Source organism: Saccopteryx bilineata, chromosome 6 (genome assembly GCF_036850765.1).
Source record: "Saccopteryx bilineata isolate mSacBil1 chromosome 6, mSacBil1_pri_phased_curated, whole genome shotgun sequence".
NCBI classification, from domain to species: domain Eukaryota; kingdom Metazoa; phylum Chordata; class Mammalia; order Chiroptera; family Emballonuridae; genus Saccopteryx; species Saccopteryx bilineata.
In genome coordinates this window covers 193,639,575-193,658,006 of record NC_089495.1, presented here as the reverse complement: position 1 = coordinate 193,658,006, position 18,432 = coordinate 193,639,575, and the positions used below count along the sequence as shown (strand labels likewise).

Genomic DNA, 18,432 nt, shown 5'->3' with positions numbered 1-18,432 from the left:
TCTGACTCTCTCTCTGCCTCTGTAAAAAAAAAGAAAGAAAGAAATGTCAACTCGGGCTGACCAGGCAGTGGCGCAGCGAACAGAGTGCCAGACTGGGACACGAAAATCCCAGGTTCAAAACCCCGAGGTCACCGGCTTGAGCGTGTGATCATAGACATAACCCCATGGTCGCTGGCTTGAGCCCAAAGGTCTCTGGCTTGAGTCCAAGGTCGCTGGCTAGAATCCAAGATCGTTGGCTTGAGCAAGGGGTCACTCGCTCTGCTGTAGCCTCCACCCCAGTCAAGGCACATATGAGAAAGCAATCAACGAACAACTAAGGAGCCGCAACAAAGAATTAATGCTTCTTGTTTCTCTCCCTTGCTGTCTGTCTGTCCCTAGCTGTCCCTCTCTGTCCCTTGTCTCTGTCACACACACACAAAAAGAAATGCCAACTCAAGAAAATGATAAGCCATGTTCACTCTTTGCAGAACTTTTCAAAACACAGCAGGACCAAGAGGGCCAAGCACAACTCAGCCTCCAATACAATAATCAGGCACTGAGCATGTTCTATGCTGTGCCAGTCCCTGGCTAATTCAACATTTTCACCCACAACATCCAGCACAGCACTCACACAAATCCATTCACGTATTCAAGTCATCAGAGCTTTCTATCCGCGCTGCCTAATGCTGCAGCCTCTAGGCACACGTGGCTATTGGGCAGCCATCCTGTGGCTATAGTGAGACTGAGAAAAGAGGTTTTTATTTTAATTAATGTAAATGTAAACAGCCACACACAGCTACCGGTTACTTGATTGAGCAGTGCAGCTATGGATGATCAATATTTAACAGACCATCATCATGGAGCAAGCCTGGCAAGGGAAGAGGCCGCTACAGACACCTCCACCCATCCCAAACGCCTCAAGGGCATAATGACTTGATGCCTAGCAAGGTGCACATGGACGTGTTAGACTAGCCTGAAAATCTGCAAACCATACGCATAAAAACGTCTGATCAGCACTGATTAGGGTACTTCCATGGGCAATTTAAGGGACTTTCCGGGGTGATTTTGACTTCGGAAGCTAAAGGACTCCACTGTAGAGGGTTTTAAATGAAGGCACAGGAAGAGGGAGGCCTGAGCCCCCCAAAGATCTAGAGGAGAGGGAAGGCGGTCCTTTGGGAGAACAGTCTGTATCTGCAAAGGGGTGACTGGGTGAGGAGCAGGCGGCACCATGGCACAGCACAGGACCAGCAGACCGCCACACGGGAGGGGGAGGGTCAGCAGGTTCTGCAGGGTCACTGACCAGAGCTCGGACAAGCGAGGCCTTAATCTCCACTCAAGACTGTGGTCTTTAGAAGCCACTGGAAATTTAAAGCAGGAGAACAGGAAAACTGGGCTGTGTTTTGGAAAGAGCCAACTAGAAGTGGTATTCATATCTGGGGAAGGAAAGAAATCAGAGGGAAAGGGGTCATTTCAAAGAGTACCACGTCCCTCGGGAAAAAGAAAGACAGGCCACCAATTGTTTCCGAGATAGCGAACACTAGAGCTTCGGTAATTATTTCCAGGCATGGATAATGCCGGAAACAAAGCCATCCTCTCTAGCAGAAAGGCTTTTCTACTTGCTTCTCAGGAAAAATGTTCTACCCATCTGATAGACAAAGTCAAGTCATTCACTCGTTCACTCTAAATAAACACTTACGGTGCACCACCCAGAACAGGCACCGCAGCACTAAGATGAGCAAAGACAAAGGGCAGGACCCACCCTCGTTTGCAGCCTTGGACTCAATGTGGGTGGGAGGTTAAAAGAAAACAGAGAATCTTCCAGGCATGAGCGAAGGCCCGGTGGCTGGAGGTGGCTCTTTGGAGAACCTGGAAAATCCGTGTGCCTGGAGCAGAGAGAAAAGGAGAACATGAAGGAGGAAGCTGGAAAGGTGGGCAAACCAGCACATAAGGATTTTAGGATTTTGATCTTCATCCAAAAACCTAGAAAAAAGTACTTAAGAGTTTAAAGTAGGCCCTGGCCGGTTGGCTCAGCGGTAGAGCGTTGGTCCAGCATGTGGAAGTCCCAGGTTCAATTCCCAGTCAGGGCACACAGGAGAAGCTCCCATCTGCTTCTCCACCCTCCCCCTTCTCCTTTCTATATCTCTCTTCCCCTCCCACAGCCAAGGCTCCATGGGAGAAAAGGTGGCCCGGGCGCTGAGGATGGCTCCATGACCTCCACCTCAGGTGCTAGAATGGCTCTGGTTGCAAAGGAGCAAAGCCCCAGATGGGCCAAGCATCACCCCCTGGTGGGCATGCCAGGTGGATCCCAGTTGGGCACATGTGGGAGTCTGTCAGTCTGCCGCCCCCAACTTCTCACTTTGAAAAAATAAAAAAATAAAAAAGTTTGAAGTGCACAGGAATCAGCAGAAAAGAGGATCCCTCAGCAAGACTGGGAGGGTGGGATGGGCAGAGATAGTGAGACCAGCGAAAAAACTACTGTGGTTCAATGGTGGATCATGTGAAGACTGACATTTAAGATATAGCATTCTAGCCTGACCAGGCGGTGGCACAGTGGATAGAGCGTCGAACTGGGATGCAGAGGACCCAGGATCAAGACCCCGAGGTCGCCAGCTTGAGCGCAGGCTCATCTGGTTTGAGCAAAAAGCCCACCAGCTTGAACCCAAGGTCGCTGGCTCCAGCAAGGGGTTACTCGGTCTGCTGAAGGCCCGCGGTCAAGGCACGTATGAGAAAGCAATCAATGAACAACTAAGGTGTTACAACGCGCAATGAAAAACTAATGATTGATGCTTCTCATCTCTCTCCGTTCCTGTCTGTCTGTCCCTGTCTATCCCTCTCTCTGACTCACTCTTTGTCTCTGTAAAAATAAATAAATATATAAATAAAATTTAAAAAAAAAAAGATATAGCATTCTAGGCCCTGGTCAGTGGCTCAGTGGCTACAGCCTCATCCCGGCGTGTGGATGTCCTGGGTTGAATTCCCGGTCAGGGCAGACAGGAGAAGTGACCATCTGCTTCCCTCTCCCCCTTCTCCTCCCGCAGCCAGTAGCCCAACTGGTTCAAGTGTGGCCCCAGGAGCTGAGGATAGCTCCACTGAGCGCGTCACCTGAGCATCGGTCCCAGACGGTGTTGCCAGGTGGATCCTGGTCATGGTGCATACCAAAAGACAAAAAGAAGATTTGAAGTTAAGCCCCAGACCCAGCCAACTGACAAGAGTGCTGGGGTATTCATTGTGACAGAGAAGCAAGTGCTTTTTTTGGGGGGGGGGAGAGGTGGGGTAGTAGACCTGATGAGTTTCAGACACTGATGAACAGTAGGGAGGGAGGACAGGTGAGCAGCTGGCCCTGTGCATCATGACTTAGGAGAAATCTAGATGGGAAATAATAAACTTGTGAGTCATAGAGCTACGGATGTGGGCGAGATCCCCCAGGAACAAAACGTGCTGGGGAAGATGAGGACTCCCACGTTTCAAGGCGGGAGAGCAGAGACAGTGCCAGGCAAACAGGAGGAAAACCAGGACAGCACAGCAAAGACAACTGTACACTATGTGAAATTATCTCTCAATAGAGCTTAAATTTAAAAAAAGTCTGGCCAGGTAGTTCAGCTGGTTAGAGCAGTGGTCGGCAAACTCATTAGTCAACAGAGCCACATATCAACAGTACAACGATTGAAATTTCTTTTGAGAGCCCAATTTTTTTAAACTTAAACTATAATATATAGGTAGGTACATTGTTGTTATAACCTGCGCGTCCCCACATGGTATTTTGTGGAAGAGCCACACTTAAGGGGCTGAAGAGCCTCATGTGGCTCGCGAGCCGATGATTGCCAACCACTGGGTTAGAGCATCGTCCCCATGTGCCAAGGTTGCAGGTTCAATCCCCAGTCAGGGCACATACAAAAAGCAACCAATGAATGCATAAGTAAGTGAAACAACAATTCGATGTTTCTCTCTCTCCTTCCTCACTCTCTAAACAAGTCTGAAATACTGGATCTCCAGGTTCCCAGGAAAGCTGGGGCAGGCAGCAGGAACACAGGGTGGGGTGGGGTGGGGTGGGGTGAGGGAAGTGCTTGGGAGGGCCTTGTGACATTGCACTCCCCCCCCACACACAAGAACACGTAGTAGCCTTTCCAGACTTGTTTCCCTCAAGTCAACAGACAAGGATACACCTTCAGTAGAGCAAAATGAAGTCATTGCTGTTTGAAACTTGGGCAAAAAAAAAAAGTGTCAGGATCTCTAAAAGGCCTCGGATGTAGAACAGTCATTCTACAGGCATTTATTTGGAAAAGATGCTTTTTTTCAAACTAAGGTTGAAAACAATCTGTTTTAGATCCCAGTGCTCAAGAATAGTAGGAGTCACGTAAACACATTAAGGTGGGTCAGGCTTCAAAAACGGGGCAAGCACAAGGCTTTGCACAGGTGAACCACAGAGCTAAGCTGCACAGACGGTGCCCACAGGACTCCAAGAACAGATGCACAGGGGATGCCATGCTGGCCAAGAGAAGGCAGAGACTTGGAAAGCTGTTATCCGCCATCTTCAGAGTCCCGGGCATTTTAGACCTTGTTGGGAGAGGAACAATCTGGTAGTTATCTAACTCGCATATAAATCCTTTCCATTGCACAGTGCATGGATGGCACTTCTTGGGCTGTAGGAGACACAGACGAGCCAAAATACAGTTAAAAATACCGATGCTCTTTTTTTTTCTTTTTTTTTTTTTTTTAAAGAAAAATTCTCGGCACTTCTGCATCGCACTGTGATTTAAGAGTGTTTATGCTTGTATTTTCTTAAACAGTTTCCTTGAAAAAAAAACGACAGAAGGTCTCTAGCTCATCTCGGTCCTCATAAACAATCCCTTTGTGAAAGTCTTAATTTACATACAACAGTGAGAACGAGGCTCCTGTACTAATTAAAGTCTGGGGCTGGTTAGCAAATTGCTGTAATTGCGTATTCTCCAGCATCCTGTCTCAGAAAACATATCCATACCCAGGCAGATCTCAGCAAGAATGATACTGTTCAAGATTTTAATATCTTGGGCTTCCGCTGCATCTGTGCATGGTTTCCAAATGGCTCGTTCCCTTGTGCGGGTGGCATTACACAGACATTTTTAAAATCAGTTTCAGCCTTGGCAGCCCAGCATCCGCACACCACAATCATTACCGCAAAACGCACACATGGCAGGATCAAGACACCAGCAGCCCAAACAGGGAAGCCTTTGTACAGAGATGTGAACTCATGGGGGTCCATCACCTTTCAGGCTTCCAGTTCCTGGCCTTCGAGGAGGCTGTTCTGACTCGTCGTGCACAGCGTGGCCAAAACCCTGCAATGAACTGTGCTGTGACCAGTCTCGTGCAGACAATGCAAACTGACAACCCTCAGCCACTTCTGCCCCAGAGATGTGTTTCGTTGGGTTCATGCAAGGTCTTACAGGAAATGGGCTGCACAGACCACCTTTCTATCAGGTGTTCTTATAGAAAAAAAAAATCCCAGCTGGCAACAGCAGGTGAGCCCTATTCCTGCTGTCAGCGATGGATCAGCTGGAGGCACCTGCCCCCTCTGGGGCAGGCACTCTCCTATTCATCCAAGGCCCCAGAAATCCTAGGTGCCAGCTACACTCACTGGTGGTCTGCCATCTGGCCCCTACAGATGTCCAACTTAAAACTCCTGGGACGGAGCTCATGACCAAGCACAAAGGTTTAAATTCAAAGATAAAACCTGATCCCAGTTCTCCACTTAGCCACTTTATTAATCCCTGAGTCTCAGTTTCCTTAACTGTAAAATGGGACTAACAGCACACCTACATCATGAGAGTCGGATGAAGTAAATCACGTATACTACCTGGCCTCTAACAAGCACTCAGAAAGTATTAGCTAGGCAAACACACTTGACATCTAGACGGTACTTCCGATGTATGCCCGAGCATCTTGCAGCAGATCATTACCCTTGGACACAAATGTCAACCTGACATCTTGAAAGCTCAAAAGCTTGCTCTCCCAAGAAAAATGCTCTGGTAAATGCTAAGGCTGGCACAATGACAATGACTGCCCTGGAAATTACCCAGTTTGTAAGTGAGTATGTGTCGGGAGGAAGAGGGTGTATGTACCAAGTAAAATTCAGTCAGAGAACCTGAAAAGTCATATGGTCTAAGATGTAGAATTAGGTCCCGGCCAGGGAGCTCGTAGGTTACAGCATCATACCAACATGCCAAGGTTGTAGGCTTGATCTCTGGTCAGGGCACACACACAAAGCAACCAATGACAGCATGAAATGGTAGAGCAACAAATCGATCTCTCTCTCTAAAAATCAATTTAAAAAAAAAAAAAGGCCCTAGCTGGTAGCTCAGTGGATAGAGCATCAGCCCAGTGTATGGACGTCCCAGGTTCAGTTCCAAGTCAGGGCACACAGGAGAAGTGACCCTGTGTCACTTCTCCCCCCAACCCCCAGTTCTCCCTCTTCCCCTTCCACAGCTTGACTGGGTCGAGTGAGGCCCCAGAAAGAAAATAGTTCTGTTGGAGCACATCTGCCTCAGGTGCTAAAAATAGCTTAGTAGTACTCAAGCATATGCCCCAGATGGGGTTGCTGGGTGGAAGTCTCCCGCACTATCTCCCCTCTTCTCACCTTAAAATATATATATATGGAGTAATAGGATTTGAGAATTTGGAGCTAACCACTGTCAGCATTTCGAAGTTTCCCAAGTATTGTATAGTTTATGGCCTGTTCTCTACCTATAAGATGAGAATAATGTTGCCAGCTTCCCAAGATGCCTGAGTAGTCACCTCATCTTCTTTTAAGGAATTATCTCCTCCCCAGGTGCGAATGCGGACAGTGCGGGTGGGTCTTGGTGTCCAGACACCAGCCAACCAAAGTGCAGACACATGACACTGGCTGAGACTCTCCCTGGGGACTTTGCCCTGTCAACCGTGAGGAGGCTGTACACGGTTCCACTCCTCAGAGCAGTCCCAGGCCTCCCGCCTTCCCGACAATCCCATGGGCCTACTGACCACCTTCCTGTCCAACCCCTTCCTCTCCATTTGACCATGGCTTCCGCTGCTCACAACCAAAGAACCCTGACAGGGATGGAGTCACGTAGGGACTGAAGCACTAGATTTTGCAAACCGGCAAGAAAAACAGGCTGGAGGTTTAAGTATGTATTCACTGAGCCCAGATCACCACACGTGGGATTTTGAGATAATTAGGACTGAAAGACAGATAAGACTTCATCCCATCAGCCTTTGCAAGCCTCACATTTTGACCGTGATGACTCAGAACGCGAGCAACCCAGTCTCCTAACACCAGGCTTTGTGTAGGCAACCGCCTTGCCTGAGCCGAGAGGCTGTCGCAAAGGTTCCCTGGACACAGAGGCGGCCCCTGGGTGACGGGGAGATCAGGTCCACAAAGACAGCCAGCTAAGGCGGCCCCTGGGGAAAGAGAAAGGTCTCCTTCAAAACTAGGTGACCCCTTCCGTTCACGGACTCCCACCAGACAGAGACTGCAACAGCCCTGGAAAATCAGTCCAAACAGCTGCAGACCAGCTTTCTTCACATATTTCGGAAGCCTACCCGAGCCTGCCTGCCAGGTCACCCTACACGATTCTTCATCACCCAGGGATGATGTCCTCTTCCGAGAGGGTGTGAGCAGGAGCAGAACATGAAAAGCAGGACTTCCACCTGGCAGGCTTACCAATATAAGCTCTTCCCACTTTATGCCAGTTCACACCATGGCTGACATTTCTGAGCACCCACGTGTCCCAGGCACCATTCCGAGCATGCTCTATGTGCCAGCAAATTTAATCTTCACCAAAACCCTGTATCTTCATCAGCCTCGTGGCTAAGGGGAAACTGAGTCACAGAGCATAACCCAGCTAGGGAGGGCACAAGCCAGAATATGAACCCAAGGAGCCTGGCTCTAAAAGCCAGGGTTTTCTATGTCATCCTGTATCTCGAATGAAAGGGAGGATTGAGCAAGGGGACCTAGAGCCTGGGCGAAAAGGAGCCTACATCCTAGCAGGGAAGACCATCAACAAACAAAGTAATAAGAACAACCAGGTCACGGACAAGGGATATGAGGAAAATTGGGAGTGATTTTGAGGAACTTTCTGGAATGCCACACATGTTCAATTATCTTGATCTGGGTTGTTGTTTTTTAATTGTTGTTTTTTTTTCAATTTTATTTTATTTTTTCAGAGACAGAGTCAGAGAGAGGTATAGATAGGGACAGACAGGAATGGAGAGAGATGAGAAGCATCAATCATTAGTTTTTCCTTGCAACATCTTAATTGTTCATTGATTGCTTTCTCATATGTGCCTTGACCGGGGGCCTTAAGCAGACCGAGTAACCCTTGCTTGAGCCAGCGACCTTGGGTCCAAGCTGGTGAGCTTTGCTCAAACCAGATGAGCCCACACTCAAGCTGGCGACCTCAGGGTCTCAAACCTGGGTCCTCCACATCCCAGTCCAATGCTCTATCCACTGCGCCACCGCCTGGTCAGGCTGATCTAGGTTGTTTGGAGGAACCTTCTAGAACATGGCACATGTTCAATTATCTTGATCTGGGCTGCTTTGAGAAACCTTCTAGAATGCCACACATGTTCAGTCATCTTGATCTGGGTTGTGGACCCATGAGCATATATGGGTTACATAGTTTTATCAAGCTATACACTGAAGATTTAAAACCTATCCCAATAAATAAATAAAATGTACCAGGAAATAGTAAACAAATGGCAGATGGTGGGAGGTTACAGATAAGTAAGAGGAGATGGCAGGAATGATCCATGCAGTAACGGGTCAGAATAGAACTATCTATAGATATGTGTATACAGATGGGCTGGCAACAGGCTTCCTTGCTCTGTCTGCTGAGAAAAGACACCAGGGGCTGTGAGCACTCAGAGCACCCACACCCTGGTTTCTAATGCTATTCTCCAAAAACCTAAAGGGATTCCTTGGGGAAATACCTAATTCTAGGGCTGTGACAGAAAATACACAAGATGAGCCTAGAGTATCTTGTAGTGGCAGAAAGTAAGTGTTCAATCAATCAACCCCCAAGGATGTCAAAAGGATCCTGAAATGTTCCTGATGGCCAAAGCTGGAATAATTTGAGTAATAAACAAGTAGAAATGAACTAGATAACCCAAAGTAGAAAATAATTGAGTCCATGATGATATAAATAAATGACTGAATAAATAAATGGGAGAAGAGACAAATCTCCCATACAGCAGAATTCCAAATAATTTATGTAGGTACTCTGGCCCTAAGGAGGAGGACTATTAACTCCCCACTCCACATGAGCTGGGCATTGTGACTTCCTTCCAAAGAGTACAGTATGGAAGGGGAGAAAACTGACAAAATGCCAGTTGCAACAAATGAACCATACTAATGTGTGCTGTTAATGGGAGGAATACTGAGTGTATGGATGGGGCTGGGGGGGGGGGGTGAGAATACTCTTCTCTATCTTCACAATTTATCCAGAAATTTAAAATGAGAAGTTTACTATTACAAGTAACAGAAAATGATGAAATGGCTCTTTTAGGCCATAATGTCTGAGATGAATCTGAGAGATGAGACACAGGCAGTGAGGCCCAGGGCCCCATATTCCCAGCAAAGGGCACAGGACACACGGGGCCCTCGGGAGAGGACGGACGGGAAAGGGGCCAAGCAGCTCCAGTAGAGTCAGGAAGAGAAAGGGCAGGAGCTAAACAGAATGCCACAGGAAAAAGAAACTGGCCCAAGTAGGGGAGGGCACAGTGACCTCACACTGGAGCCTCAGGGCCCTGGAAGGTCAGTGGAAGGAGTTAGCAAGATGGGACAGATGGGACCCATGCTTTGTCAGGTGGCCCTGACTGCTACAAGAAGAGGACTGGAGTGGGACAGATAAGAAAGAGGGGCAGGGGTCACCCCAGAGTGGCCAGAGGGAGATGCCACCTGGTGAAGAGCTAGCAGTATCTCGGGAGGTCTAAGAAGACAAGATGAGCGGTTTCCACGCATGCGGAGAAGGGGTGCCCTGGTCAGAGCAGGCCTCCATGAGCCCTGGTCACAATCCCTGAGTGTGACCCTCTTAGAGAAGTCTCAGCGGGGGGCCAAGAAGGAAGCACCTCTTTGGAGGCAAAGCCTCATTTCTGCCATTTACTACCTGTGAGATATTACTCCACACGGAGCCTGTTTCCTCGTCTGCAAAATGGGGACCTATCTCCCTCATACGGGGATTGGAGGAATTCAGTAAGAGAAAAGCTCCTGGCCCAAACACAGCCTTCATAAATACTGCGCTTACTCTGTACAACAGAAGCCCAAGGTGGGAGGGACTTTAGAACCTAACCCAACACCTCGTTTTACAGGTAAGAAAATGGAGGCACAGAGACAGAAGGTGCCCAAGCCCCATGGGAAACTGAATAGCAAAGGACCCCCAATCTCCCAACTTCCTTTATCTGTGTTCTCCTTCCACATTCTGACCACAACAGGGGGGCTGGGCCACACTACTTCATCAGCTGTCTCAAAATACCACTTCAGGAAAGTTCTTTCCTAGCTCAAAACTTCCCTACTGATGGCCCCCCATGGGCTGGATGGGGGGGGGGGGTGATGAAGGATGAAGGGCCCTCCCCCGACTCTCTGCGTTGCTCTCCCTTCCTCCGCCTCTCAGGACCAGACCACCCACATGGGCAGCCAGGCCTTCCACCTGAAGTGCCTCCTACCTCCTCAGATGGTGGCAGCCAGTCCCCCATCTGCCAGGCCGCCCCCAGCAACAGCCAGCTCTCATTTCACAGGGCACAGTCATGACTTCCTGACCGCTCTCTTTGCCCGAAATGTCAAGCTTATCAAATCCTCCAAAAGCTGTGTTCTTTCGGACACCGTTAGGGAGCCGTGTTTTGTGACACTCTGTAGCTAACTAGACAGGAATCATTCCGGCACAGAACCTGTAACAACCCTCTCTCCCCAGCCCTCCTGCCTCGGGCAGGGCTGTGTGCTCACAACGGGCGTTCAGCGCCTCCTCGAAGGAACAACAACCCCGTGGCACACCATTAAGCTTAGAGATGAGCATTTTCATCAACCAACGATAGGAAAAATACTCCAGCAGCTCATTTTTTAAAAGCACCCTGGAGGCAGAAGTGAATAATCCGCTTCCCTTTTGGGGAAGCCTCGTAATATCTCCCACAGACCAAACAAAAAGTGCTAACCCGTCCCTTAGAAGTTTGAGGATCCTTATACAGGTTTCTGTGTTAGAAAACAAGACACTGCGTTCGTTGGCTCTTATTTGCTCAGCTTTGTCCCAAATGCAAATTATGGCCCCAGCATTCCAAAAAGTCCCACATTTTTCTTCCACTTCTATGATTCCAAACGGGCCCTGTTATTAAAATCAGAAACCAGCAGCAGCTGGAGAGGGATGCTTCCAGAACATACTTGCTTTAAAAATCCTGATTCCTGAAAGTCACCTCGCAAGAGGGGCAGGGAGCCAGCCACCCTCAGTCAAGATAGAACACTGGCCGCCCCTGACAGGTCGGCATACCTGCACAGACACGCAAGGGAAAGAAAAGCGAGAAGAGGAGGCTTCCCCATAAACGAGGTTCATCCCTCCACGGCCCCACATCTCCAAACCGAAGGAGTTGCTGCAGCCTCCGCTCACACGGCCACACTTCACTGCACCACAAGAAAGAGAAATTCCCATTTCCTCCTCTGCTCTAGAACAGACAGTACGAGGTTTTCACTCACCTTTGGAGCGAGTAGAGATATCCATGCCCTCTACCACCTCCTGTTCTGTTTTTATTTCCTCTTCGGCCAAGCTGAAACAGAGCAAATTATGTTCAGGTTTAGGTAGACTGAAAACTTGCCCCATGGGGGCAGCTATTCCGACGTCCTAAATGACAAACCCGACTTGAAGACAACCCCTCACCTTTAGGTAGGGATGGGGGGGGGGGGGAGAAACCCACACTTGATTGCAAACAACCTGTTAAGCTTCCTAAAGGAGTATTTTTAAAATACTAAGTTGCTTTTTTTCTAAGTCAAATTACTATTACAGTTGTCATGCTACTGAGGGATGCAAAAAAAACCCCACAAAATAACATTTTTTTTTAGACACACAATTACATTCTGCCCCCATGGGCCAATGAGAACCCAGCCTTCTAGTAAACAAGTTTCTCACTGTTAACACCGGGTGCAGGTAGGAGGTGGTTTGTTACAGAGGTGTACATTTTGCAAGGCATTTCTCAGACCTCGCTGCTAAATCTTACAATCTCACAATGAGGCAAGAACACGAACTAATGTACAGAATTACAAAGTAGAAAAATGTGCCCAAACTAGAAGCAAAAGGCCTAGTCTCACAATGTTCAAACCACCAGCATTTAACCCAGGAATTAGGATTGGGGTCTCCACACTCCCACCCAGGGGTGGGGTGGGGGGGTGCTTCCTCTGGGTAGCGGGCATGGCTTAGAGAAAGAATCTGGCACTCTTTTGGGCTGTGACTAATTATCCCCCACCACAAAAGTGGAATGAGGAAGGATTATTTGAAAGAGAGGCTGAGAGATGGGGGTTGGGGATTGGGGAGAGAAGAGGGACAGCAGGCCCCTTTGCTGGGAAGGTCCACCAGAATCTTCTCTCCTTTTCTCTTCTGGAACTCCCCGTTGACCAGAGCACGGGCCATTTCCTATCTTCCCCACACACACACCTCCCCAGCCAAGCCAGTCAAGTTCTGCTTCAATAGGTGCAAAACGCAAGGTGCTGCACACCCCCAACATCCCGGCTAACAGCGAAGTGATTATAACAATGACTCGAAAGCAATTCCATCAGACTGTGGTTGGACCAGAAATGGGTGCATCCCCAATTGCTGCGGCTGGAATTTTCCATTTGGAAGTTCCTTAAAGCCAGGCCAGGAGGAAGGCTTGGCAGGACAGGAAGAATTAGAATGTCCCTTCTGTATTCCATGGTCTGGGACTGGCTGACAAAAGATTGAGTCCAAAAAGGCCTGGCCTGGTCACATAGAGATATGTTTAGGGGAGTTCCACATCTGTGGGGGGGGAAGAGGGCTCAGAATGGGAACTAACTAGAAAGGAAGAGATGACGATAAGACAGAATTATAAGAACTTAGAGGCCTCGGACTTAACTAGTCCCAGCAGAGAGAAGAAGGGTAGATTTGGTTTGAAATCAGAATATTAACACCTTCAGCTCTCTGATACTGAACCCCGTTAACAATTTCATTTGCACTGCATCAGTAGAGAAAGGCTGTGTGATACAAATCACCAAAGAAACAACTGACATGTTGTCACAAATGGTTTTCATCAGAAGAAAGCAGCCTTTTAAACTTAAACATTGCTAACATGCAATAATCCAACGGTGGTGGTGGAAGGTGATTTTAGCACTTAATACTTTTTACTCCAATTTAAGAGGCATGTATCCTCAATTCAGAAAAACACCCTGCCTACCACATACACAGGTTGTCCAAATAAACCCTGTTGATGGTTTCTTGCTTGGGGTGATTGGAAATGAATTTTAACAAAAAGCCCCACGCAGCCCTCAGAGATGGGGAGATGGTCCACTTCAAAAGAACAAATAGCCACCTTGATCTTTCTACCAACTAGAATTGTTTGCCTCTCTAGCATGAAGTGTGTGAAATCCTAAACTTCTTGAAACTGATCCCATATTTGGAGTAATGGAGAAAAATGCTAATCTGGGATCCAACCAAAATGTCTGGTAGTGAAAAAACCAATTATACATAACAGAGCCCCCAAAACCCACTTGAAGGATTTCTGCAGGGATGAAAACATTCAAAAGTATATTGATGAGGGAGGAGGGCTGTCTATAGGAGAACAATGATTTTGGTTTGTAACAGCCTAGAGGAGTCGAGTACTTCAGGCAGAGATGCTGCAGAGGCTAAGAAAATGCAAACTAGTGATGTGGGGGCTATTTGCTGCTGCGTTTAAGATAACTCTGGAGGAGAAAAGAAGGGGGAGCAAGTTAAACTGGTTTATTTTTTTCAAGAATACAAGTAAGCACCATAATCACCAAACTTTAGCAATTGCACCACCAGTTTAGCCAAGGGCTTCAAAAGCACCCAGTTTCTAAAAACCATCTTTTTCACAGATCAGCAAGCCATCCTTTCAAAGAGAACCCGTGCATGCACATGCATGTAAACACACACACACACATACACACACACACAATAACTTGTATTTGACTAAAGGAAATTACATTGTCTATGCAGTAAAAGGGAAATTTTTTTCATTTACAAAAGCAAAGACCAGAATGCAAAATTAGTCATTTTGAATAGCCACATCTAAAGGGACTTCCTTTCTCCTACACCACTGAACTCGGGTGGGTTTTTTTTGTTGTTACTTTAGTGTTGAGTACTAACATGTTATCAGGGGGGAAAAAACTGACTATTACATCAAAAGTGGTGGTGAGAAAAAGATTTCTACCTGTCTGAATACCCCACAGAGCTTGGTTAATTTAGTTTAAGAACTGGTTCAGTCATTTGGAGAAAGAAAGAAAAAAAAACAGTCAAATAACAATTGTTAAAACGAAAAGGCAGCTGCATCTGGAGGAAAGACTTTGAACTCTTGTCATTAACACATTCAAGTTTTAGAAAAAAACACAGCATCTTTCCTTCCCTATCGGGTTAGCTTCCAGTAACCTTGGATTATTTAAATCAAAATCAATGGGACAACAAGCCCTTGTTACAAACTGACATTACTTGTTTTTTTGTTTTTCTTTCTTTTCAAGTCTGCAGGGGAGGCTACTCCCCCCACACCCCCACACAAGGAAAGGGAAACATTAGCTGAAAACCAAACAACAGTCTCTCACCCCAACAGGAAAATTCACCATCAACTAGTTGTATACATTATATGTTAACACCACCACTTCTTGCACACACATTTACCCTAAGTCACTTGCCTATGGGTTTCACAAACTGATACATTCCAAACAATTAAAGGAATAACAGTGCCTGCAAATACAACCAAGACCATCCCATCCGGTTCCAGAAAGAATAAAAAGGTTTCTCCCCCAATGCCTCAGCAAGAAAACCTTAGTTCTTAACCTGCATGCAACTGAAAAAGAGCAATTAAAAGTTGCAGATGAACTGCTGAGCCTCCAGGATGTTTTAAGCCTTCTGATTATTAATTCTGAGGACTCCAGGCTGGTCCGTAATTCCCAGGAATCCCATCCCCTGAACACTTTCAAAAGAGAGAGAGAAAGGGAAATAAAAAATCTAGTTTTGACAGAAAAATGCCTGGATACACAATACCCAGATCTTTCTTTTTCCCCAAGTGTCCCTACTATTTGACTTTTAACCAAGAATATCTAAACCCATCTAGAATATACAACCAGCATGCACGAGACTCTGGCTCTACAGCTGAGGATCATCGCACCGCAATTCAAGAATCATGCATCATTCCAAGGACTTTTCCTTCAGCCTTTTACTTTCATTCAAAATACCAAACTGGTCCAGGCTGTAAGAAATAGTTAATCCCCAATACACAACATCTTCCTCTTCTAGATCACAAAACAGTCAACATTAAAATTTTAAAAAACCATGCTTCCCTAAATCTGCAATTCATTTTTTTTAATGGGGGGGGGATGGTTAGCAGAGCAGCTTTATATAAGCACTCACCTAAAACAGGCAGAGTCATCGGTAGCTAAGCTATTTATGCAGGATTCTTAAAATGGCGTCTGGCAACACTGCCTCATTCCTGTATTGAAGCTAAAATGGTAGCAGTTTGTTCAATAGCTGTAGCTCTTGCTTAAGCAGCCCTGCTAGTTTCAAAGCCACCTTCCTAAATATCAGAACCAGGAAAAGCTCAACCAGAGGACACCAACAACCTAACGTTCAGATCTTAAAAAAAAAAAATCTGCAGTGACAGGGGGAGTTTGTGAAGTCACAGGTTCCTAAGGAAAAGCCTTCCCTTTTCGATCCTGAGCCTTCACCACGAGGCTCTGAGCTGAAGCCCCCTCTTGCTCTCGGAATTAGGTGGGGTGAAGGTTAGGAAATATGCAGCCCTGTGACATCAACTGCAGACAGACAGGTGTCTGTACAAAACACAAAAAAAAGGTTAGAAGGGGACGGGCTGGGGAGGAGAAGGAAGCCCATTTTCCCTTCTTGACATATTAAACACCAGCTTTGCATCCATACCCAAAAGGAGCTAGATAAAATGAAAGTGCTTCAGGGACAGCAGGCATTTGAAAAGCCAAGCCAAAGGGCTGTGCCCAGTCTGAGGCCAAGGTAAAATCTAAAGGCTGTGTCTAAGCCTGAAACCGGCCACCAAATAAATACCCAGCCAGTCCGAAGACAGTCAGCATCGAGGAAAGACAGTCGGGAGTCTGCAGAGACATCACAGTGGAACATTCGCTCGGCCAATGCACAGGATACACACAAATGAGATTTCCGTCCACCCCCCACTGAGCCCTGAGCATTAACATCGGGTTCTGCAAAACCCGCTTTCAGAGGCCAAACTAATAGCCTCATAGTGGATAACGTAATTCACTAGCACAGGTCTGAGCACTCGCCTCAGAACCGTGGTGCTATGAGTGGGGAGTTTGAAGGTGACTGCTTTTTACCTCCAGGGGAGACAGGAGGGCACGGTGCCCAAGGCTGTGCCAGGGCGAGGACGGGGGCTGGCTCCTGGCCGGCCGATAGGTGGGTAATCTTGATGAGGAGGGACAGCCTCGCAGCACGGCTAGCTGCAGGGCTGAAATGGCTCCCGCCTGCTTGTTTATCTGGAAGGAGACTGGGAAGGGGGAAGGGCAGCCACAGCCTAGGCAACCTGAAGCCAAGGGTGAATCCTCGTTTTTGCATTTTAAGAGCAACACAAGGGCCTCTAAACACATCCCCTTAGTCAACTGTCTGCTGCAAGGTGGCAAAGGCACTTTCGCGTGTTTCTTTCTTTTCAGGGTCAACCAGAGGCAGAGCCAGAGCTGGGGCTCCGTCAGCTGACAAATGTTTGTTGTTGCCTGTGCCACAGGAGGGAGAAGGGAAAAGAAGGCAGAAGAAACAAAGAGATCACACATTTGAAGTGGCTGGACTCAAAAACCTACCAATGCCTTCAGGGTTTGCTGGGTTACTGTCACCCAGGCTTTTTAAAGACTGACTTCTTTTCCTCTTCTCCTATTTAAGATCTCAAGCAGATTCCCCACTGTTCTGGGGAAAGGGGGGGGGGGGGCGACAAAAGCTATTGTTTTCCTCTCTAATTTATAATCCAGGATGCCTTATTGTTTCTTTCTTTTGGACTCAAATCTCTGCACTGGTAATTATAAAAGTAACAGGACTGGGCTCCAACAGGCTAACCATGTTCATCATGCACAGCAATTAGAAAAACTCTGTAGAAAGTTTACTGAGTGATTATATATAATTAATTCCTAGTTACAGATGGAACACTGACCATTTTCTGGAGCTAATAAAAGCAGTTACTCCCCCTCCCCCCACGTGAATGCCACTTAATTTCCCAAAGCAGAAATGAATCCATCCTGGAGGGTCTTGAAGGGGGGAAAAAAAAGGGGGGGAGGGGGAGAGAGGAATCAAAAGCTCCAGTGTGTCTGTGTCCCTTGCAGCTGTGCATCCTCTTTGGGGACTGAGGAGGCAGAAGGAAAAAGGAAAACTGCCCCATGTTCTGTCCCTCCCTCTGCAACTTGCAAACGTGGCAGAGAGAACATTCTACCTTGATGTCAAGTAGAAAGGGGGAGGGGGGATCGGGAGATGTATTAGGAATGGAATGCAGGAGACTCTTCAGCTTGGTAGATCTGCTTTTCCTAAAAGAAACAAAGATGGCAGAAATTTCCAGAAGGCTCAGTCTCAATCCGGCCACTGCAATTGTCAATCTGTAACCTTTCCTCCCAGTCTATTGGTTCAAAAGCTGGAGAGAAGCCCCACTGGGCGCTCTGTGTGAGCCAGCACTGCTGTGCCTACCAAGTCCTGCTGCAATGCAGACATTTATCCCCCCCCAACCCCACCCCAGTGAAACTGGAAAATATTGCTACTTTGAAAGCAAGTGACTTTTTACAGACTCATGCTTGGTAGTGGCCACAGTTCCAGGGAAAAGTGGCCAGCTGGGTCCAGGGCTGGGAACTTTGCTGGGGCTGCACATTTGAAAACAGATCTTGGCTTTGCAAACCTGTGGGAGCCATTTTAATGTGAGCTTCTGGAGAACAAACGCCTTGCCCGTAGGTTTCCTTCCAGCCCAACAAACACACCATTATGCAAACGTTGAAGGCACCAAACCAGGAGTCCTGTGATTAGATATTGCTTCTAGGGAGGCCACAAGAACCTCAGCACCTAATATCCATTTACAGCCAGAAGATAAGAACAAAGAAAATAGCTAAGTGTCGGAACTTACTTTGTGGGGCAGTAGCACTGTTCAGTTTGAAGTATATAAAACATCATTAACTCCCTGCACTTTTACTCTGAGAAGCTGGCCTTACATAGACTTTGCTTAACTTAGTATTGGGTACATTTCTCATTATTAAATGAGCCTTTTTCCAATTGGTGCTAAAAA

The 18,432-nt window shown here is 47.2% G+C and overlaps 1 protein-coding gene across 22 annotated transcripts in view; it reads right to left on the bottom strand.

The window, feature by feature from the left end:
* ZMYND8 (zinc finger MYND-type containing 8) overlaps nucleotides 1-18,432 on the bottom strand; it is a 122,407-nt gene that overhangs the window by 100,769 nt on the left and 3,206 nt on the right. For 10 of the 22 annotated variants that reach the window (XM_066234211.1, XM_066234217.1, XM_066234213.1 and 7 more), the window contains one exon: nucleotides 11,666-11,736. In XM_066234211.1, the coding sequence (XP_066090308.1) occupies nucleotides 11,666-11,736 (71 nt within the window). Of the gene's footprint in view, nucleotides 1-11,665; nucleotides 11,737-15,557; nucleotides 15,665-18,273; nucleotides 18,418-18,432 lie in introns of those variants that run through there. The other 12 variants (XM_066234210.1, XM_066234209.1, XM_066234228.1 and 9 more) reach the window with 4 other exon arrangements.